Source organism: Mauremys reevesii, linkage group 6, assembly GCF_016161935.1.
Source record: "Mauremys reevesii isolate NIE-2019 linkage group 6, ASM1616193v1, whole genome shotgun sequence".
NCBI lineage: Eukaryota > Metazoa > Chordata > Testudines > Geoemydidae > Mauremys > Mauremys reevesii.
Genome location: NC_052628.1, coordinates 43446392 through 43469637, shown reverse-complemented (window position 1 = coordinate 43469637; position 23246 = coordinate 43446392). Strand labels below are relative to the sequence as shown.

The window sequence follows — 23246 nt, the reverse complement described above, 5'->3', positions numbered from 1 at the left end:
GGTCTGTAGTAGACCCCTACCATGACATCACCTTTTTTTTTTAAACCCCTTTTATCTTTACCCAGAGATTTTCAACAAGTCTGTCTCTTATTTCTATCTCAATCTCAGTTCAGGTATATACATTTTTAATATACAAGGCAACACCTCCATCCCTTTTTCCCCTGTCTGTCCTTCCTGAGCAAGCTGTATCCTTCTATACCAATATTCCAGTCATGCGTATTATCCCTCGAAATCTCCGTGATGCTATGTCATAGTTGTGTTTATTTACTAACATTTCGAGTTCTTCCTGCTTATTCCCCATACTTCTCGCATTAGTATACAGACATCTAAGATACTTGATTTGATTCCCCCACCCAGTTCTGTCTTGTCTCTCCTTTATCCCTGCTATAACGGCCCAGGCTCCCCCCAGATTCTGAACCTTCTCCCAGGTCTCCGTGTTTCTGACTTATCTTTTGACTTTGGGAGTTGGAAAATATAAGAGCCCTTCCTTAACTTGAATTATTGATTTAAAAAACAACAGCGAAACATATCTGTGGTCAGTGAAACACATTTGAGTCCACTACTGGACATATATTAACTCCTTCTCAAAGTGTGTATAGATACTGATGAAATTAAGAACAGAAAGGAGATCAACGAACTGATGGTGGAATTATGGAGACAGTTTTGTGTTTTCTGCACATATGCCAGAGTCCATTGTTTATCGTGTTTGTGTTTAAAATACTGCCTAATGTAGAATGCATAGTATTCTCTCTTCTCTAAAGCTGATCTCATTGGAACAGTGATTACACAGTGTAAGGGCAGAACCAACTAAGTGACTGGTAGACTTGATGCAAGTTACATGGAGAATGAGACCTGTCACCAAACTGCATTGAGAATGTACACTTTGAGAACATCTTAAAGCCATCAGAGATTGAACACAGACCATGCACATTAGTACTGTGTTTGAAGAGGCCAGATTTTCAACAAAAGTCTTTCAAAGAACAAGAGACTGATTATTAGAGTCCATTTTAAATTGCATGAATTTTATTACAAGATCATTTTTATTGATAGTGGTATTAGTTCTTTGATATACTATACAATATATGGATTTAACACTAAAATTGTGGAAATTCCATTTATGTATTATTAATTTCAGTCAAATATGTTGCTGTGAGACCAACAAAAGTTTAAAGAGACATCTCACATCCACCCTAAGAGGAACATTAATGACCACATGGGCCATCACTACATTTCTTTATAAATATAAAAAAAACATAAATCAACAGTGACAGTCTAACAATTTATAGTTTAGCATGAGCTTTCGTGAGCTCACTTCTTCGGATGCATAGAATGGAACACACATTCTATGCATCCGAAGAAGTGAGCTTTAGCTCACGAAAGCTCATGCTGAAATAAATTTGTTAGTCTCTAAGGTGCCACAAGTACTCCTGTTTTTTTTGCGGATACAGACTAACACGGCTGCTACTCTGAAATTTATAGTTTAACACTTACATCCTGTATATCTAAGTCACTTGCAAACATTGTGCTCCCTTATAGGTGATACTCCTGGGGGAATTCTGCACCACTACGCATGTGCAGAATGTATGTCCCCTGCAGATTTCTTTGCTTCCCCGCAGAAAAATTACCAGCTGCAGAAAGCTATGCACACTCCCCTGCCCCGCTACCTGCACTCATCGCTCCTCAGCTACAGGGGGGAAGGATCCATGTAGAGGGAGATGCTCCCCATTCACCCAACCCATGTGCATCCAGACCCCCTCATATCCAGATCCTCCTGCTGAGCCTCACCTCAACAAGCCACCTGCACCCAGATCTCCACCTCACCAAGCCCCAACCGGCTGCACCTGGATCCCCACCCAACTGAGCCCCACTCCCACAACATCTGGACCCCCACTGAACCCCCCCAAACCCAGACCCTCTTTCCTGCTGAGCCCCAACCACTGTTACCTGGACCCCCCCCGCAGAGTCCCATTACCGTTGCACTGAGAATCCCCCCACAACAAGCCCCTGTGCATCCAGATCCACCCCCCCCCCACACACACACACACAGAGATCCCCCACTGAACCACCCACACCCAGATTGCCCCACATAGAACCCTCTAAACCCACACCTGGATCCCCCCCACATTAAGACTCTCCACACTTGAATCCTGCCTGTCCATACCTGGTGCACCTGGCATGGAGGGGCAGAGCTCTGGGGTGTTTCTGGGGCAGGCCTGGTCCTTGCGCTGTGTCCAGGTTGGATGGAGCCTTACCACTGAGTCCATGTCTGGGGAGGTGGGGGGGAGCAGCTGCACAGTGACCTCCCATCTCTATTCAGCCCGTGGCCTGTGCTCCCCAATGCCATGCTAGAGCCTCAACATTTGACAAAATTTGCAGAATTTTAAAATATCATGCACAGAATTTTTGGTGCAGAATGCCCTCAGGAGTAAGGTGGGGAAAGAGTCCCTTGGTTAATCATTAATTTATATATACTTAAGACAGAGTCTGTTTTCCCCATTTTTCTGTCTACTACCCAGGAGATGCATCACTTCAGTGTAGTCTCTTTTAAAAACATCATTTCCAAAAATTAAAGTAATAATGTTCTGGGTATGGGCAATTTGTATGCAAGTCATTTTTAATTGCAGAGCTATTACAAATAAGAAACACGTTGACCCTTGTTCTAAAACTGCCCTGCGAAACATTAATATGTGTCAGTTGCCACACTGTGAGAAAACAAGATAGTTTAGTGCCCACTAACAGTGACAGACTACACTGGCAACTAAAGATCTCCATTTATTCAAGGACAGCAGCTGTACAAGCTTCACCAATTCACAAGTTTCTCAATTCTGACCTAGAGAGACCACCCCTAAGAGTATGTCTACACTGCAATTAGATAATCACAGCTGGCCCAGGCCAGCTGACCTGGGTTCGTGAGGCTGCTTAATTACGGTGTAGCCCTCGCAGGGTCCCTGGACCTGAAAGTCTACACTGCAATTAAACAGCCCCTTGACTCCAGCTCACGGGGCTCAGGCTAACTGGCATAGGCCAGCCAAAGGTATTTAATTGCAACGTAGCTACCCTAAGTGGGTGTCTTCACTGCAGAGTTAACTCAGGTGATTGGCACCCAGGCCTCAGCACTGTTTATTATTCCAGCAGGTATTACAGTCCTGTAAAGTATCTGGAAAAAATGTCAGCTACCATTGAGAGTCACCTGGTAAGCAACTAAGATACAACTAATCATTGGAGTTTACCTTTATTATTTGCCTTTTTAAAAAACACCTATTAATTGAGAATTGGAACAATTCAGCAAATTTATGAAGATTCCAGCTTGCTGGCTCTTCCTGTTCATCATCATCTTTGTCTTCTGTAGACAATTTTATCAGTTCCTCTAACTCTTCGTTAGTCAATGTTTCTCTATGGCTCTCAATTAATTCTTCAATTTCTTCCTCAAGGATGTCAACGAAGCCATCACCACCCACTTGCCTGGCCACCTGAACTTCTTTGATTTTTAAGGGTTTCCTAACTATTGACATTCACACATTCTTTCCATAAGTTTCGCCAACATGCATTGACTGTTTAAGGCTTGATTGCATCCATTGCCTGTTTAATATAAGTGATGCAATCGGCAATGGTGAAGGACTTCCAACACTCCATCACATTAAGATTGGGATCAGCATCCATAGCGCTACGTATCTGTGAGAACGTAAGCCTCGTGTACGTGGCCTTGAAACTGCGAATCAGGCCTTAGTCGAGAGGTTGGAGGCAGGAGAAGGACAACTTCAACGTTGTTATGCACAAACCGAAGTGCCTCAGGGTGGCCAGGAGTATTGTCTATGAATAGCAACACTTTAAAAAGTCAAGTCCTTTCTCTTCGAGGTACCGCTTGACCTCTGGAATGAAACATTTGTGGAACCAATTCAGAAATAATATTGCCATCACCCAAGCCTTTTTATTTGATTGCCAGAACAAGGCAGGAGATTTTTGTTCTTGCCTTTTAGGGCATGGGGATTTGCAGCCCTGTAGAGCAAGCCTGACTTTATTAAATGCCCAGCCGCATTGCCACAAAACACAGTCACACGGTCTTTAGCTGGTTTGAAGCCAGGGGCTTGTCTTTCTGATTTCAAAATGTAAGTGCGGTTGGGCATTTTTTTCCCCAGAAGAACCCAGTCTTGTCAGCATTAAGAACTTGTTCCAGAAGATAGCCCTTTTCTTCTATCATGTTCGGGGTAGGCTTTTGCTGCCTCTTCATCGGCAGATGCAGCGTCACCTGTAGTCTGCACGTTTTTGAGGTTGAAACGGTTCCTAAATCTGTTAAGCCAATCTTAGCTAGCTTTGAATTCCTTCTCATCAGAAGGCTGTCCCTCTTCAGCGGGAGGTTTGAACAGCGCGTAGAGGCCAAGAGCCTTCTTTCACAACCTGTTGCCATCAATAGGCACATGTTTATGGTTCATGTCTTCCAGCCATAAGTTTAAGGCCTTTTCAGTCTTCACTAAAGTCTTACCACGCACCTGGCTCATCACCATAGCAGTTATTGAAGCACTTGATGCCACGGCTTCACATATTTCTCTCTCTTGAATCTTGATGGCATGGATGCTAGATTCGTTGTGGCCATATTTATGTGCCATGTTGGAGACCGACATACCATCTCTCAATAAGTCCAACACAGCCAGTTTTTCCTCCAGCATTGGAACGGATCGCTGTTTCTTTGGTTGAGCACCAGATTAAGTAGTTGGCTTGCATTTAGGGGCCATGTTGTACGAAAAATATGTATCTTTAAACACTAGAATCATACTCAGCACAGCGAGATGCTCACATGATGAGAGGCACGCAGGAACTGAGACCAATTGAGGGAACAGCAGATTCACATCTCCCATATCATGCGTGCTCCGGGGCATATGCTCATTGCGCATATATAGTTGAATTCACGTAAGTTAAATGTGCGTATGATGCGACTCCACTGTTTTTCAAAGACAGGAAATTCCTTTTCCAAATAAAACCCTTTAAAAGAATCTGTTCCCTGCAGTAGTACAGTACTTGAACTATCTTACATCTAGTTTTCCATTTACATTCATAATGCACATGCCTCTTTCCCATGTTCTTCAGTGAATTGCTTTGTATTTACACAGAACTTGTGTTTTCCTACATATTCATTCCATAAAAGAGTCAAGATGTAATGTTAAGCTAATTTACAGCAAGTACATATAGCTAATTTTCTTCAACTATATCTTCCTTTATCCCCTTTGTTCTTCTATATATTTGATCAACTACTGTTCTAATAGTTTAGATTCCTTCTGACATCTATATTTAAAAAACCTCAAACATTCCCCTCCAAAATATATAGCTCCTCGTTTGTACAATGCAAGAAGTTACATTCCAAAGTCCCTAATTACCAAAAAGACTTCCAATGCCCATCCCCTCCATTTTCCATTATGAAACAGTACAATTAGGTAAAAAGATACCAATACAGAAAGGCTAATTTTTAATTTGGTGTATCGTGAGAGGCTACTTTTTCTTGATATGCAAGCATTTGAAGTTCACCAACATTCAGTCAGCCCATTGTGAAATACACGTTTACACAGCTCACATTTGAAAAAGACCTAGAACAAAACAGACTACAAATAATCTAACAAAAAAAGATAACAGAATTCTTTTAAATTACTGATCTCAAATCCCACAGAGAGAGACAAATCAATTTAGTTGGCTGGTGAAAAGAGCACATATTTTAATATATCCACTCACATTACCATCTTGTAACACAGATATTACTAAAATTAACAATCAGATTTGAAAAACACTTGTTTGCAGTGGAATTCCAGAAAATGAATCTGAACTTGATGCACATTCCTATTTTATTTTTGATTTCCCAGAGGCTCATTATAAACAAAGGATATAAAACAGCATAAAATGTAATCTTCACAAGATACAGTGTAATTATAATCCTAAAATATTGATACAAGCTAACCTAAATACCAACATAAAAGATGTTGTGGTATGCAGAAGAATATTTCTGCTCAGAAGAAAGTCAAATTCCCTGGAGTAAAGAAAACAATGCTTTAGGAACCTAGAGCAATTAACTGATTGCTAGGGCTGACAGATAATCAATTTGTAACTTAAATGAGGTACAGAAAAATTCAGATCCAGAATGACTCTTGTACTCAAAAACTCTCAATGTGATAATTCAAGTATTTTGAATTTTCTAATTTAAGAATGAAAGTATATTAAATATTCCTATCTAGCAATGCATAAAACTATTAAATTAATTCAAAAATATAAATCACTTAATTTTGAAATCATATCAATATCCAAGTAAAAATTTCACATAACTTCATTACAAAGAGCCACCAGTTACATCCTGGTTAGATGGAGACTAAGAACATATAAAAAGATATTCAGGAGACAGTAACTCCTTATCTTCACCAGTACTAACAAGATCATCACTGGTTTTCTCGAGTTCATTTTCAGACAAACATTGGCTCAGCATAAAGTCCACAAATTCTTTCTCTGACAGAAAAATCTTGGCTCGTGTAGAGCTCAGGACAGAACCAATAAAGGATTTTTCTGGACAGGTATCACAGTAGATTTGTTCCAGTTTAACTCTCACACTGAAAAAAGTACATCTTCAGGATTTCCCCTAAGGCTTGCCATGTGCGCTTAAATCAGCCAGTTGTCTGGCTATGGGGACACTAAGATTCCTCAACACCCATATTGTGCAGTGCCCTTAGCAAAAGATCCACCTCTCTTCATGCTAGGGATTTCTGAACCTATAGAAGAAACATAAGAACAATGGTCCATCTAGCCCAGTATCCTGTTTTCCAACAGTGGCCAATGCCAGGGTGCTTCAGAGGGAATGAACAGAACAGGTAATCATCAAATGAGCCATTCCCTGTCATCCATTTTCAGCTTCTGGGAACATCTACAAGTAGCATCGTTTGAGAGGAATCCCCAAAAAAGAATGGGGAAGGGAGGTTGGCTGGCTTCATGGAGTGGAATTGGATCAGGTAGCCAAATTGAGCAGCCTCTTAGCATTCAATGATCCGTGATAATTCTACCCCATGATGCAAGGAAATGGACTAAAGGAAAGAAAGCAAAACGCAGACCAGATCTAGTTTATCTTTTGCCTAGATGAGTAAAGCAATGGATATTGGAATTGGTCTGCATCTGAAATGCTTCCCTTTATCCTGTGTCTTCTGATGTTGGAGAGGAAGGGTATTCTGGAAAGAAGGATGGAAGCTGTCTAATGAAGAGTGTTGCCTCCAAAAATAGAACAATGACGGAAACGCTCCTCTGGCCAGGCTGAGTGATCCCATCTAGCTTGCAGCAGATCTCATGCCCTTCCCCAGCCCCCAATTCTTTAAAAGACACTGGAATCAAGGTACAAGTTACCATCTGAAAAAACAAATGTTTTGCTTGCCAACACATTTTGAATACACATGAAACAGAATGTGGTTGCTTGAAAACTAAGTCACATAGCTTGGATTGTCCCCTACCAATGATAAGAATAGAATTTAGCATCTATGAAAAAAAAATAAATCACACAGATAAAATTACTGAAGCTGTTTTGGATATACTGGATCAACGGGACTTTCACCGAGTACACTGGGTATACAATGAACAGTGGAAGTAACTTGGAGAAAACAGCATCAATAAGGCTCTGTGCAACTTTAATTCATCCCCCTTATTGAACATGCAATATGATATGGTTTTTAGTTACATACTATTTTTCCCCACAGAACTCCTGTCTCGTTCAGTGCCCAGAACAGATGGTGCTTGCTTAGTAAGCAGCTACACAATTCTGTGTGTTCTGCCTCATTCACCAAACTTTCCATTTTCAGCAACAAATGAAGTGGGGGTCCCACAAACAGCCTCCTCCCACAACACAATCCTGATTCATCCCAGAACATCCCATCCTGTGTGCTGAACAAAGCAGGGGTCTTGTGGAAAAGACTGTATGTGATCATGTAATCAAAAACTATAATAATGCATTGGCACAAGGGGGCCAAATTTGTACAACCTTAATACTGGCATTTAATAACTTCTGAACACTTAACTCTGCAACCTTAATAATGTTCTTTTAACAGTTTTCCTGTATGTAATTTCCTAAACTTTTTAAAAAATCAAACTGAAAAAAACCACAAACCATATCGCATACTGACACCCAAAATGGAACATCAGCAAGGCTGGAACCCTTGGATCCACTATAAAGATCTCTGTCACTTGAACTAACTGATAGCAGTAGTAGGTTGCCAGCCTCTGCATGGACCAGCGCTAGAGAGGGAAAACACACTTCGCCAGTGAATTTTACAGATATTTGCTGACAGCACAGGAACAGTGAGATCCAGGTTTTAGAGGGCAGTCTTCTGCCTGCTCCTCTCCCCCTCCCCCGAGCACGACCTTCTCCCCATCCCCTCCCATCTGTCCTTATCTTAGTTCTGTCTCTTCCCCATCCCTGGCTCTTCATCCCAGTCCCAGTTTCTCCCGCCCTTTGTGGCTCCTGATCCGATATGCCTCTCTCCACACCGTGGCCTCCAATCACCATCCCTACTACCCACTTCCCCCATCTCCACTGGCTCACCATCCCAATCTTCCTCACTAGGCTCCCCGTCCAGTCCTGCTGTGTCTTCCACCACCATCCCTGACTCCTTTTCCCAGCCTCACTGTACCCATCCAATCCTCATCTTACCCCACATCCCAACCCAGTTCCCCTTCCCCCCACCCTTGCACCACAGGCCTCCAATCCCAGTCTCTTCCTTGAACCCCAGGCTCCTTGTCCCAATCTACTCCCTCAACTCCAACTGGTCTGGCTCTTCTTCCCTCTGCATTCAAAGCAGGCAGCTTCCTCCTCCATGCTGCCAACAGCTTTCAAGTCCCTGTTCTAAAGCATGGGAATGCTAGAGGTTTCCAAAGTAAAGGTCACCAGATTTTTTTTTTATTTTTTTTTAAACCATGGGCAAAATAACATTTTTCACCAGCTTCATTCTTGAAAATGGTTAAGCCATTGTGGCTGAATGTCTCAAAAAACAAAATATTAAAATATAGGCCAGAGGCAGATATCTGGCATGGAAAGTGTCATCCTGAATACTTAAAGATTGGCAAAGTTATAGGCGTCTAAAAACGTGGTCTTCTAAATGAGAAGTGTTGGGCAATTTTAATTAGACATCTACCAGCCCCACATACAGAATCAAAAGTAGGGCAGGAAAGGACCTTAAAAGGTCATTTAGTCCCCACACCCCATCACTGAGGGAGGTTTAAGTATACCTAGGCCATCCCTGACATATAGTTTCTTATACTGTACACTCATCACTGTAGCGTCTGAGTGTCTTTCAATACTGTATTAAGCAATGTGAATAACATTTACCATGTGTTTGTTCTCTGGAGAAGTGTAGGCAGTGAAGTGCTGTGTTTTGGATTTTTAAGTTTTACACCCGTATGTTTATGTTAGAGGGCACTGTCAAAGAAATGCAACTTCCATTTAGAGGGGAAAGTGGTTCAAATAGTAGATTGTGTTCAGAGCTAAATGAAGATGAGTCCCTCTACTATCACAGCTCAATGGTTATAGTAAACTCTTACAGATTGGCTTTATCTTTTGGAATAACAATGCATGCTTTCAACAGTTAGTGCAACCTTACAGATGTATATAAAAATATACACAGACTACACTGGGTAAGGAAAAGTGGTAAATCTGCTAAATATTCCTAAATTCTGCAAGGCAAGGAAAGAGGGAGGGGGGAAAATCAGAGACCCCATTGAGGCCATCAGATCTGACAAAGTGCAAGAGCTTAGATATACTTACATCATAAGCACTTCAGGGCAAGGACCATCTCTGTTCTCTTTATACAGTGCCTAGCCCAACGGGGCTGGAGTTTCTTTCTAGGAACTAGTGCACTAGTAATACTAAGTGAGCTATGGGGAGCAGGTAGTCATGCATAGCTCTTCAATTTCAAAATACAGGGGAAACCAAGGACCCTGTGAAGCACTAAGGCACCCCACTGGCTCCACATTTTAAAAAAAGAGAGACATGAGAAAATTGCCTTTAGTTAGCTTGAAGCTAAAGATGACTTGCAAAAGGGAAACCTTTTTATTTTTATTTTTTAAACTTCTTTATGATGCAGAAAGGAGGGCTGAAATGTGTTTGTTTTTAAAAGATTTAAAAAAGGGGGGGGGGAATAATCACATTAGAAATTCAGGTACTACATAGCTTGACTTATGACTGGGAAAAATAGTGAAACGATAACATCTCTGCATACCAGAGAGTACAAGCCGAACAATATATATGCAATTTAATTAATATTTTGGAGAAAAACTTGTTAAAGATTCAACAAGCTATGAGTATTTAATTTTCTGAGACACATATCTGCATGCACCCCCTCAAAACAAATCCTTCAGAAAAGCCAGAACTGATACTCTTGATAGTTCAAAAGTTAAAAAAACAAAAACAAAAACAGAAGACCATAATCCTTAAGAAAACCCTACACAACTTTTAGGCCTTCTTTATACTGTATATCATAAACCGGGGGAAAAAAAATAAATAAATAAAAAGGTATTCTCTCCCCCCCCCCCCCCGCCCCCTTCTGGCTGCTTTTACTTCACACAAAAAAACTTATTTTTTTTAAATGTGCCTTGGTGTTCCCTGAAACTTAAAAAACCCTACACATTTAAGAAGTATGAAAATGAATCACAGAAAAAGCAGGCATATGTTCAAACTGACTCAGTTGCGGGGAGGGAGGTGGAAGAGAGGAGAAGAGGAAGACTTGAGCCTCTAGTCTGTATACTAAGGGTAAAAGGCAAAAATATTGGTACCTCTGGTAATAAGTGGGTGAATTAGAGGATGACCGAAGGTTATGTGGTGAGGGGGGAACTGAGAAAATTTGACACCCATATTAGAAGTGTAAATGATTTAAGCTTGATGGGTGTACGGTATTTGTTCTATAGTCTGGACATAGATATTGAGGCTGATTTAAGAGATACGTGTTTTATACATGTGAATTACTTATAGACAATTCATATAGTCTTATTTCCCATCCCTTCATATTTTATTTCCTACTTTAAAATGCTTTTAACTGTAACATACCTTGACTACATGAACCCGTAACGTAAAGTTTAACGTTTTTTGTTAGTCAGTAATAAACATTATCTCTAATATCAAAAGAGAGCAGAATCCACATTTCCTGAAACGCCCTATATATGTAGACTTTGATGTAATATATCACATCAAAGTCTTGTAGGGGAAATACAGAATCCTGGATTAGTTTAAACTAGTTAAGTAAATAATTTTTTTAATGATTTTCTGTTTGTATTTTAAAAGAAAGTATTAGTTTATTGTAACTTCCAGGTTATTATCATGGAGAATTTAAAACAAACAAAGGAAGAATTAACAGGACTGAATCAAGAAGCTGGCCATGACGGTGATAATGCCTCAGAAAAAATAAAACAGCTTAAATATGTTAGTGCTACAGGCAAAAAGCACAAACTTGGGAAGATTCCACAGTTAGAAATCACCTTTCCAAAAAAGGGCTGCTTTACAAAAAAAAAATTAAAAAAAAAATCAATACACTTTCCCCATAGGTTCATGACGTAAAATTCTATAATCAAGGCTTGTAGATTTGTAATTATGGTATGTCAGCTACATTTAAACAAGAGCGTTAAAAGATTGTTAAAGTTAAACTAACACAATTGCAATGTGAATTGTCTTAGTCTCATTCTAATCTACTGATGTCACTTTCATTTAATCAGAAAGAAACTATGGGCAAATGTCAGTGCTATTTTCGCATGCCCTTAACATACTTTGTTCACAGTAGTTTTTAAAACCATTACCAATCTGAAATGGATTTAAGATATCTAAGAAAGTTTTTTTAATCAACTAATTCACTCACTCTGAAGCAGGTAGGTTGAGCATGGATTTATTGAGAATGAGGTGGCTTTACAGTGATTAAGCAACCTTTTAGGTTAGCTAAACAGAAGCATTACTTGTTAGGAAATAGCCACAATCTAGTATGTCTAACCATTTATGATTACCAAATCCTAGTTTTTGTATGACCTACAAGAAAGAGAAGGTGACTGACTTCAGCTTGACCTGTTATCAAATCCACACTGAGACATGAAAGATTCAGCATTTCTCCCCAATCCCATTGCAAGTTTCTTCCATTAATGCATAACAAAATTTAATCAGGCTAGAAAGGAAAGTGGCTCCAGTGCCACATGAAATTGCATTGTCTCATAAAACTAGAAACTCAAGTTACTGCATGACCCATAGTAGTGGGGATACCCCATAATTAGAGGACCTTTGCTACATAGTAAATCGCAGCAGATATATTGCTATGCAGTAAATGACTCATCTCCATTCCTAGTTTTGGGGAAGCAATGAACTACCTCAACCACTGAGGAGACTATAGAGCAGGCTAAGTCAAAGGGTAGTTTAAAAAACAAAAGACAAGAACATAAGTAGCCTGGGCAGTGCAATGGGAACAGAAAAAGGCAGAGAATCTGCCCCAGAGTACCAATTCTTGCCCTTACCTTTTTTTAAAATATACTTAGCCATCAGGCTGAAAAGGTTGGACACCAATGCCATACAACACAATTTAAGACACTTCAATACTCAATTTTTCACTTGTTAACACAGGTTTCTTTATTTCAGTGTTCTATTCTTAGAAGAAATTATGTCTGAGGCAGCAATATTATTAGCTTTCCCATACAAGTTGCAAGAAAAGACTGACAATTGGTATGTTAAAACTACATTTGTGGTCATCTAAATGTGTTATTGTAGCTTTTGGTGGTTTCATGGCCTACATAGGGTATTACCTTGAGTATGAAGTAGTAGGAGAAGGAGTAGTAATACATTCAGGTGGTCACAACTATCTGAGCCCTGCCTCTAGAAAGAGCCATTGTTTTTAATGGAGTGGTGTGACTGAATTGGCACAAGGTACACAATATATTCAAAACCCACAAGCTATTTTTGCTGGCTGTACCAACTAACCTTCTAAGCCTGTATCTATCAAAAATTCCTGAACTATTCAAACACCACTGGCCCTGCAGATAACATCAAACAGGTCTGTATTTGAAAGCCATTTATTCTGCATTGGAAGAGCAGCAATCAGGCAGTTGAAGGAGAAAATATCAGTTCAATCATACTAAAACTTTTAAAGCTGAACTTAATTAAATGTTAAACAATTCCATGCCAAACTGGAGACCTGGTCTCCATTCCTAGTCGGGAATTGCTCGCCCAGCCCAGCAACTACCATCAGCAATAGTCAAAAGTCTCCAGATGGGTTATAATGGCATAGCAGCTTGCTGAAGGAACTTGTTATTCTTGTTTCATCAGCCAAATCATAACCCAATTGTGTGTGTGTCTTGGAGGCAGAAACTCTAACTGTAATGAATGTTGCCAAAGGAAGTTAAGTGGATCCAATTCTCATGCCCTCCCATCTTCTTCCCCTTCTTTCGAGTTCATCTTTGGGGGGAAAAGACTGAATGTAAAATTAACTCAAATTCTTTCTTTCTAGAAGATTAGGTGTGCTGCAATTTTGACTGGAGAGCAGGAATTTCCCTTCAGAGAAGAATACTCACATAGCCTGCAGGTATAGGATAATCCAAAAATTAGTTAACAAAAATAAGGCCTCCATGAAGTTCCCCAGGTACATAAACAATATACAGGTTCCTATGCACCACCCATATTTTTAAAAAGTATCAGTGGTGCCTAGTGGTTTGAATACAGAACTGTGAGCGAATACACCTGAATTCTAATCTCAGCTCTTACAGACAGCCTCCGTGGTACTGATCAAGTCACTTAAACCTCTCAGTTTCCCCATCTTTGAAAGGTAGGTAACTGTTACCTCAGTTTTAAATAACTCATGAAGATTAGCTAGACAATGTCTATAAAACACTCTGATCACTTGAAGTGGAATCAGACTGCTAAGTATTACTATATGGTTCTCTCAAAGCAATGGTGTGCACAGTAAGCTAAAAAAGACACCAGGCAGAATATTAGATTGGAGAAACCTCCACAAAATACTAAAGTGTAGTTTTGTTTTACAAGACTCTGCAATACTTTCTAGGACTTCAGGTTTTTACAGATACTTCTAAGCAACTAGTTTGTGGAATGTGTATATAAACTGAAAATTTAACCTCAGTAATTTTCCTTTCCCATGATGAAGGATATTTTTTATTCTAATACTGACAGAAAACACTGCTCTTTGAGTAGCTCTAAGAAGTCCCAATCCAAAATGCTTACAGTTATGATCTGTCATACCAAGAAAATGCATTCTGCTCTGGATCCCTATTTAACAAAACCTTCTTGAATTTAAGAAAAAAATTATGCAGGCATAAATTCAGTTTATACTCCCCACACACACAGTTACACAACATAGGAGTGTAAGAGTGCATACTCAAGTTTTAAAGCATATACATGGCACAAATAATTGCTCAATATTTTGAGCAAAAGGCTGTACTGACACCCAAAGTTAATATTAAAATGTTAATATAACCCTTGCCTATTCCATTACTCTACTCTTAAAGCCCAATCCTGCAAATGCCTTTAGTCATAATCCTTACTACTTTGAGAAGCCCCCTGCTGACTTAAATGCAACTACTCACAGTAGTTATCATTTCACTTGTAATGGACTGGATTCTTTAAGGTCCTGATCTGACAACACATAGCACTTGGGTACCATGGACTGTTTTCCCCATACTTATCCCATGGAAGTCAACACAACTGTTGCAAGACCTGGCCTTAGTATGTCCCATTGAGACTAGATATTAAGCCTTATAACATCAGAGCCCTACTCAACTATACACAATAAGAGGAGCAAATCGTATCCCCTAGATAACTTTGTAAATGTTGAGGTTACAAGATTTAGAATATATTGAGAGATAAGAGTGTTAAGTTTAACATTAGTTTTGGGTGTCCATATTGGAACTGGAACCATGCTAGTTACAAACATCTTTAAATACTTTTGTTGCTAATAAAATTCTGGCATGATTCCCCTGAATAGCAGGGACAAGATTTTTTGTGTCTGAGAAGTATGCTATAATCACATAGTAAGACTTACAAAACTACCTTGTTAGGTAGCAGAGATAACAGGCCTCTTAACAACAAGAGCAACAAAAGGCAAGAAACAGGAACACATGATTTACAACTCAGGGAAACCAAGGAATGCTGGTTGTAGTTTTGATCCTGTTGTGCACAAGAACATAATGGTTTAGCGGCTATTAGCTACAATGATAAACCTCAATTGTTACAGAACTTCCTAGCTTGGTTATACTCAGCCGCAGCGGGGATCCAGGTACATATGGCAGCCCATCAATACAGTTAGAAACTGTTCAGTCTTGCATTACAGATGGACCAGAACTGTATTTGTCCCCAAAACGCACCTTACACATTCTCTTTGGTAAAGCGAGAAGTAACTAGTTAGTCTACAGGGTTGGTCCCAAGACATTAAAGAGACACGGTGGGTGAGGTAATAGCTTTTAGTGTGGGTGAGAGACGAGCTGTCCAGCCACACCCAGCCCCCCTGCAGGTGACCTGAAGCTGGTCCAACAGAAGCCATGACCTCACCCGCCTAGTGTCTCCACGCTGCTCTCTATGGCACTTCCCGACTGAGGCTGCCGGAGCGCGGAGCAAACCCGAATGATGCGATCCCCTCGGGAGGCAGGATAACTCCCAGCCTACGGGAAGGCAACAGGAGACGCCATGGGGCTTTCCCCACCCACCGCTGCCCACAGGCAGAGCCAGGCCTCGAGCCTCCGGGCCGCGCTCAGCAGCTGCCGCCCAGGCTCTGCTTCTTTCGGGTCCCGCCCTGAACAGCTACACAGCACCAGGCATAACGGCCGCCGGGCGGGGCCGGGGCCGGCCCCACCCGCAGCCCCGCGACAGGTGGGGAGGCCGCAGCCGGGCACTCACCGCCTCACCACGCCCGTCTTAATTTTGATCTGCCTGAGGCGAGGGTCCGCCATGGTCCTGTGTCAGGGGCGCGAGCCGCGGGGGCCAGACACCAACGGATCGGCCGCTAGCAGGAGAGGAAAACGCGCAGGCAAAACTTGGCAGTTCACTAGAACGCAACGAGTGACGCGACCACCTGTGCGCCTGCGCAGTCCCGCCACGCGCAGAGCTCTGCTCTTTCTACGCAGACGCTTCCTTCCGCTATCCGGTCTGGACGACACCACTAGACCACGTGAAAAGGGGGAACAGTCTGCCGCATTCCAGTGGAACTGTCCTGCCCTGTGGCATGCACCTTCCATTGCAAATCTAACCCGCTTGTCTGCCTTTGGCCCCGCGTCGTCCTGCTCCTTCCCGGGGCTGCTCTTGCTGAACCCGCCCTTTGGGTGGCGGGTCCCAGCGGTGCTCGTGCTGCGGTTCGGGACGGGAACAGAACAGAGGGTAGCTGTGCCCGGGTGTTTGTCCCTCGCGGCCCTTTTGCCAGCCGCTGCAAAGCAATGCAGCCCTTCCCGGCGGGAGCTCGCTCGCCTTGGCTGAGAATCGCGCTGCCTGTGAACGCTCAGACTGATTACAAGAGATTCAAACAGTGTTTGGCTGGGGGGCGGGGGCGGGGGGGGGGGGCAGCTGCTCCTCGCCCGGTCTCACCAGACAGTGGCAAAGATCCAGCCACGTTCAAGTTTTTAGAACCTGCTCCAGCCTTTCCCGGCACTGATAGGGGCGGGGTCCAAATCTCCTTCTCTTTAAGGTTCCGGGTGCTGTGAGCTTCACCAATTCTCCTAGAAAGAAATAAAAAGTTTCGCTGCGCTACCTCATGGCTCTACAAGTCCACACAGCGTGTGACTGTGTATATGCAGCTTAGCTCCCAGTCAGCGTTTTAGGTGCTGTGCAAACTGCCAGAGATACTTCAGTTTAATAAAGCGGGGCTGCCTGCTGAAGAAGTAGCGTCTGAGAGGCGATTAAAGAGAAGTAAGGTTAATATAGATAAATTATTGAAATGATCTATTGATGCTAATTATTCTTTTATCAACGAAGAACAATTTTTCCCTCTTAACATTTGACATATTTCCTGATTTGGCAGGTTTTTTTTCACCGCGGAAATCAGTGCTTGATTTGGAAGGGAGAAAATAGTGATATGTTCTAACAGTAATAGTTCTTACAGGGTCAAGGGCTCTGCATCCTCAGATTTATTATTATTATTAATTATGCTTTTAATAATTATATACAGATGTAAATTTGTGTAATCTACTGCACTGACGTGCATAGGACTTTTTTCAACTATGTTTATTCACTGTGTGTAGCCCTAGAAGGTCTCTTTTTCTTGGAATCCAAAATACAAGAAACAACAAAGACATTTTAGGACAGAAGGCTATACATTTGTTTCAGAAAATAAAACTGAATAAAAAATAAGACTCATAGGCAACCTAAAAATGTCTTAATTATGTATAATTTTAAAATAGTGTTTTTAAAGTACCAAAACAGCAACTGGGTAAGAATATGAAAACTGGCAATTGAGGGGAGTTTACATATGTGTTTTAATTAACAAAAAAAATTAACAAGACTGTTTTTTAAAGTTTGGATTTATACAAAAAACCCAAGAAAAAATTAGCTTTGGTAAAAAAAAAAAACAGCTAACTTTTTCTACATGAGATAAGGAGTCTTCCCCCCCCACACACACACACCTTTCTACTTCCTTCCTACAAAAGTGTGTTTTATACTTCTAATTAACCAGTAAAGTATAACAGAACCTACTTAGTGCACTCTCACTATTTATTAAAACTTTAACAGCGTTTAAAAAGTTAGGAAAGACGTCTGTGTGAAAAAACAAGCAAGCTGAAGGGGTGACCCCCAGAGCCCTGCTAAGACTGACTATAGTGCACGGATCACTGGCTAGCCTAATTAGACTTATCTGTTTTTAAAATGTAGAGAAAGCCACGGCTCCAGTCTGTGATGTATTATGTTAATAAAATCTATGGACCCAAAACAAACACAGGTGCTTGTACCTGTGTCTCAGTACACAGGTTGCAAACATTTAAAAACAAAGACATTCTAATAATGCAACAGAAAAATTCATACTTAAATCTAAAAGCCCTAAAAAAATGAAAGCTTAATATAACTTTCACATTGATTTGTTAAAAAGTGGGGAGGAAAATAAACTTCTCTCTGATCCACTGGATTACAGAACAAGGGGGAATATAAACTAGCTGTTACTAAGGTTCTGTGGTTTTCACTCTGGAGTGTTTCTGCATGCTCTTTTTTTTTTAATTGAAACACACGTAAAAATGTTAAATAAAGAGCTCTGTATTCATATAGGCTTGTCTTTTAAAGTGTTTATTCCTTTACGAAACTTAATATAACTTTCACTTGTATTTGTTAAAAAGCGGGGGAAGAAACAAACTTCTCTCTGATCCACTGGTGTACAGAATAAGGGGAATATAAACTGGCTGTTACTAAGAACCTGTGGTTTTAAACCTGGGGTGTTTCTGCATGCTCTATTTTATTGAAACACACGTGTAAAAAATGTTAAATAAAGAGAGGTGTCTTCATACAGGTTTGTCTTTTAAAGTGTTTATTCCTTTACAAAACTTAATAAAACTTTCACTAGTATTTCTTGAAAAGCAGGCGAAGAAGCAGCCTTATCTCTGACCCACTGACTCACAGATGCTGGGTTTTTTTTGCTGCAGCTTCAAATTGTCCTCACTAAAAGCATAGGGAAAAGCTTTTAAAAACTTTTTATTAAAATACATGCAAAAGTGCTAAATAAAGGGCTCTTTCTTCATACAAGTTTGTCTTTTCAAGTGATTATTCCTTTACAAAACTTAATATAACTTTCACTTGTTGAAAAGCAGGCGAAGAAGCAGCCTTCTTGTCTCTGATCCACTGACTCACAGACGCTGTTTTTGCTAACGGGCTTTGCTGCAGCTTCAAATTGTCATCACTAAAAAATAACTAATGTTAGTCTAAAACATAGGGGAAAACTTTTTTAAAATGTTTGTTACTAAGGGCTTATGATTGTAATCTTTATTAAAGCACCTGTATAAAAGGGCGACATAGCGGGAAAGATGCTTGGGGTCTGTTTTTTTAGATAAGAAGGTGGCAGATAAGCGAGGGGGGGGAGAGAAATGGCTCTTATTTAAAAATCTTGGCACTATAGGATTGGAAAATGTATTCTATGACGCAGCTGTAGAACAGCATCTAATTGATCCGATCCAAAGGTGGAGATAACTAGCCTGAGGGGCTGTGAACCTGGGAGGTTGCCTCTTTCCCCAGGAACAAGTTGGAAGGATAAGATCTCTCTCAGACAGCATGTGATTGAGTCAATCTTTGCCCTTTACAAAGGGGCTTTCTTTTCTCTTTTCATGCCCTGTTCTCTCTCTCAACCTATCTTTATATGTTTCTCTTTTATTTAACTCTTTTTAAATACTCTTTTCTTAACCTACCCTTATATTTAATACACCTTTTACATTTATCTCAAAAAATGTTATTCTTTAATAACATACCAAACTAGTCCTTTAAAAACACCTCTCCTTAATAAACCTCATCAAAAATCTCTCTTCTTTAATAACTTGCCTCTATTCTTTCAAACTAACCCTTTAAAAACAAATATCTTTGTTTTTTAAAAATTCTCTTTCTATTCTTTAATAACATGCCAACTAGGCCTTTAAAATCATCTCTCCTTACTAAACCTCACCAAAGAACCTTTCTTTCCTTTTTTCCTCTAATCCTTACTAAGGCTTTCTTATTTTAATCTTTAAGCTCTCTCACTCTATTCTTTCAACCTTTTTCTCTAAACAAGCAACCAAATGTATCAAAGCACAAGCATGCAACATTCCCTCTATTCAAACATAAAAAATAATCAAAAAAATATTTTTTCAAAATGGCTGACAGCACCAAACCTTAACACTAATGGAAATGCGGACCGAGGGCCGGAAATAAGCCCTAAAATGGGGCATGGAAACCTGTAAAAAATACATGGTGATGAATACTATCGAGATATATACTACTTGGAAGTTTTAGCAAATCTCAGCTGAGACACATAGATGGAGGACCAAATTCCCACATGCAGCCTGGACTAAGCAGGTGTAACGCACATGGAAGTCTCAATTGACTAAATTCAACTGTAACATAAATGGGGGTGAAAATTACACATTGGTATAAAGTGGTCAGGATACAGATGTAAGAGGCAAAGTAGTGTAACTTATACAAATTTGGCATTTGTTAGCCATGCAATATGAGGGTACGGGGAAAACAACAAGGACATGAAATAAAGTTGACACCCATCCCTAATTTAACCTAAACCCCCACACATGGGGATTTGTACCAAGTTATGCCGGGGCTGGATTTGGTCTCTAAAAATACCAGTATAGTTGGATGCTCATCTGTTTGCATTCAGAATTAGTTTTCAGCGAATATTTTCTAATATTGTTAAATTTGCCATTTTTGCAAATATTTTTGACAATAGATTCATTTCCTATCATTTTTGTAAAAAGAACACAAAAAGGGAGTGAACAAAGCCAAAGAGATTCAACTTTTTATTTGAGAATATATTCATGGATTTGTATTTATTTATGTATTGAGGTGTTCGACCAGCAGTGCTACTGATGATGAACTATTTACAGCCTTCCTTTGAAGCATGGCTTAGAAATTCATGTGCTGCACTATTTGTTGATAAGATAGTTGCTGAAGATATGTGGCTAGATCCTTTGGTACAGGAAGGCACTTAGGACAGAAGAATCTCATGCACTACTACAGGCTGGGGACCTACTGGCTAAGCAGTTCTGCAGAAAAGGACCTGGGGATTACAGTGAATGAGAAGCTGGATGTGAGTCAACAGTGTGCCCTTGTTGCCAAGAAGGCTAACGGCATATTGGGCTGCATTAGTAGGAGCATTGCCAGCTGATCAGGAGGAGTGATTATTCCCCTCTATTTGGCACTGGTGAGGCCACATCTGGAGTATTGCGTCCAGTTTTGGGCCCCCCACTACAGAAAGGATGTGGACAAATTTGAGAGAGTCCAGTGGAGGACAACAAAAATGATTTGGGAGCTGGGGCACATGATTTACAAGGCAAGGCTGAGGGAACTGGGCTTATTTAGTCTGCAGAAGAGAAGAGTGAGGGGGGATTTGATAGCAGCCTTCAACTACCTGAAGGGGGGGTTCCAAAGAGGATGGAGCTAGGCCAGTGGTTCCCAAACTGGGGTTCGTGAAATGTTACAGGGGGTTCTCAGGAAAAAATTCCCTAATGGCGGACAGAGCTGTCCCTAGGGACCCTGGGCAGCATTGGGCCAGCAGCCCAGAGCCCCTGGACTTCCAAGAGCTAAGCAGATCAAAGCAAGCCTATCTATCACACTGAGGAGATTTAAACTTCAAGACTCCTTATAAGAAATGGAAAGGGAAGTGTTTGCTGTTTTTAAAATTAAATAGGAAGCTAGTCTTGTTTTTAAAATGATTATGAAGAACAAGTTTAAGCTTTGTTGTAACGTGCATTGTTTGCGTGGACTGCTCAAGACCTGAATGCTTGTGTAGGAGGAACCCTTTGAGTTGGCTTCTTAAATACCTTCATGCTGTTTCACATCTGATACTCCCTGATGAAACATAGGAGCCTTGTCTTATAACAGGCTTATTCAAAGTGATACAAGCTATGAAAGTGAGATCTTGGATGAGTGGTGCCGTTTTCATAATGTAATCAAAATACTGTAATGATAAATAATAATTAATAATAGTGTGTAATAAGCATGTCATAAAACAAATTGTGTATTTCCAAGATCACTGCTTTTATAATTTATACTCAGGTAAAGGAGAAAATCCCTGGACATATTAATTTTAAGAGGGGGGTCGTGAGACTTGACATTTTAGTGAAAGGGGTTCAGGGGTTGTTAAAGTTTGGGAACCTCTGAGCTAGGCTGTTCTCAGTGGTGGCAGATGATAGAACAAATAGAAGCACTGGTCTCAAGTTGCAGTGGGGGAGGTCTAGGTTGGATATTAGGAAAAACTCTTTCACTAGTAGGGTGGTGAAGCACTGGAATGGGTTATCTAGGGAGGTGGTGGAATCTCCATCCTTAGACGTTTTTAAGGTCCCGCTTGACAAAGCCCTGACTGGGATGATTTAGTTGGTGTTGGTCCTGCTTTGAGCAGAGGGTTGGACTAGATGACCTCCTGAGGTCTCTTCCAACCCTAATCTTCTATGATTTTATGATTCTAAGGATGCTTTGCACTACACAACTGGTGCGATCTGGCCATAGAGCCAACATATTCAGCCTTGGGAGGATTACACCAGTGCAAGGAGGATCCTCTGCTGGCATAGAGTAGTGTAAAGACTCTTGTGCCACTTCCACCCTCTGCTGCTGAAGTAGGTGTATGGTTGTAGGAAAGGGGACATGGCTAGGATATACCTATGATGCGCTGATTTACAGTGACATTTTCAGTGTTATGGGGTATGACCGGGGGCCAAGGGGAGCCAGCTGAGGTCACTCAAATAGGGTGAACTGCAAGAAAGGGGCAGACAATCCCCAAAGCTGGTGGATATTCCAATACTTAGATTTACCAAGCCAGCACTAAATAGCTTCTGTTATACCTTACTGGTTAATTAGAAGTACAAAACACAGTTCCCTTAAAGTAACCCAGCCTCAAGCCTCCACCTAGTTATCCAAGTCAAATATGAGGATTTATGAAAATCTTATTCACCATATAAAAGAAAAGGTTCTACCAATCCCAAAGGATCGGACCCATTACCTCCCAGGTTAATGAATATTCCAGATCTTATCCAAATACACACTTACAGACAATTCTTATTACCTAAACTAAAAAATATTTAAAAAGAAAAGATAGAGTATGGTTAAAAGATCAATATATATACAGACATGAGTTGAATTCTTGAGATTCAGATTTATAGCAGAGATGACGAGCTTTGTAAATGCAAAGAGTTCTTTCAGAAATAGCTCAAAGGATATAGTCCAATGTTTATATTTCAGGGCGATTCAGTCAGAACTGGGATCTCAGTCCTTGTGGGTTAGGCTTTGCTGCATGAAACCTCAAGCAGATCTGAGATTACAGGATCAGGACCCAAGGATCTTTTATACAATTTCAAGCCTTCTTTGACAGGTCAGAGTCCCTTGGCTTACAATAGGAAATCTGGCCGACTTTGAAGTAGGTCCATCACCAATACTTAGCTACAGGAATTAACATAAGGCTATTGCCTGTTTTTCACTATTCGCAGATGATCAGCTGTATATTTCAAAGAGAGATTAATGCAATGATATCCCGTGTTTACAGTTCATTTAAATGCTAGGATGTTATTTTTATCTCTGAATTAACAGAATACAGCATAGACAGGGACTGTTGATT

At 40.6% G+C, this 23246-nt stretch overlaps 1 protein-coding gene and 2 long non-coding RNA genes across 4 annotated transcripts in view; all 3 read right to left on the bottom strand.

The window, feature by feature from the left end:
* Positions 1–16086, bottom strand: part of TBCA (tubulin folding cofactor A) — a 52437-nt gene extending 36351 nt beyond the window's left edge. The window contains exon 1 of the mRNA XM_039542838.1: positions 15872–16086. Within this exon, the coding sequence (XP_039398772.1) occupies positions 15872–15924 (53 nt within the window). The 5' untranslated portion in view covers positions 15925–16086. The remainder of the gene's footprint in view (positions 1–15871) is intronic.
* LOC120407325 lies at positions 13026–15815 on the bottom strand. Of its 2 annotated transcripts, none has more exons than XR_005599877.1 (2): positions 15527–15815; positions 13026–13544 (listed from the first exon to the last, which is right to left on the bottom strand). It is a non-coding gene; the product is annotated as an uncharacterized LOC120407325 (long non-coding RNA). The 2 variants fall into 2 exon arrangements; XR_005599878.1 differs by lacking the exon at positions 15527–15815 and adding an exon at positions 15029–15148.
* Positions 16087–16592: 506 nt separating the features above from the next.
* Positions 16593–23246, bottom strand: part of LOC120408412 — a 40167-nt gene continuing 33513 nt past the window's right edge. The window contains exon 4 of the long non-coding RNA XR_005600678.1: positions 16593–16683. This is a non-coding gene — a long non-coding RNA (uncharacterized LOC120408412). The remainder of the gene's footprint in view (positions 16684–23246) is intronic.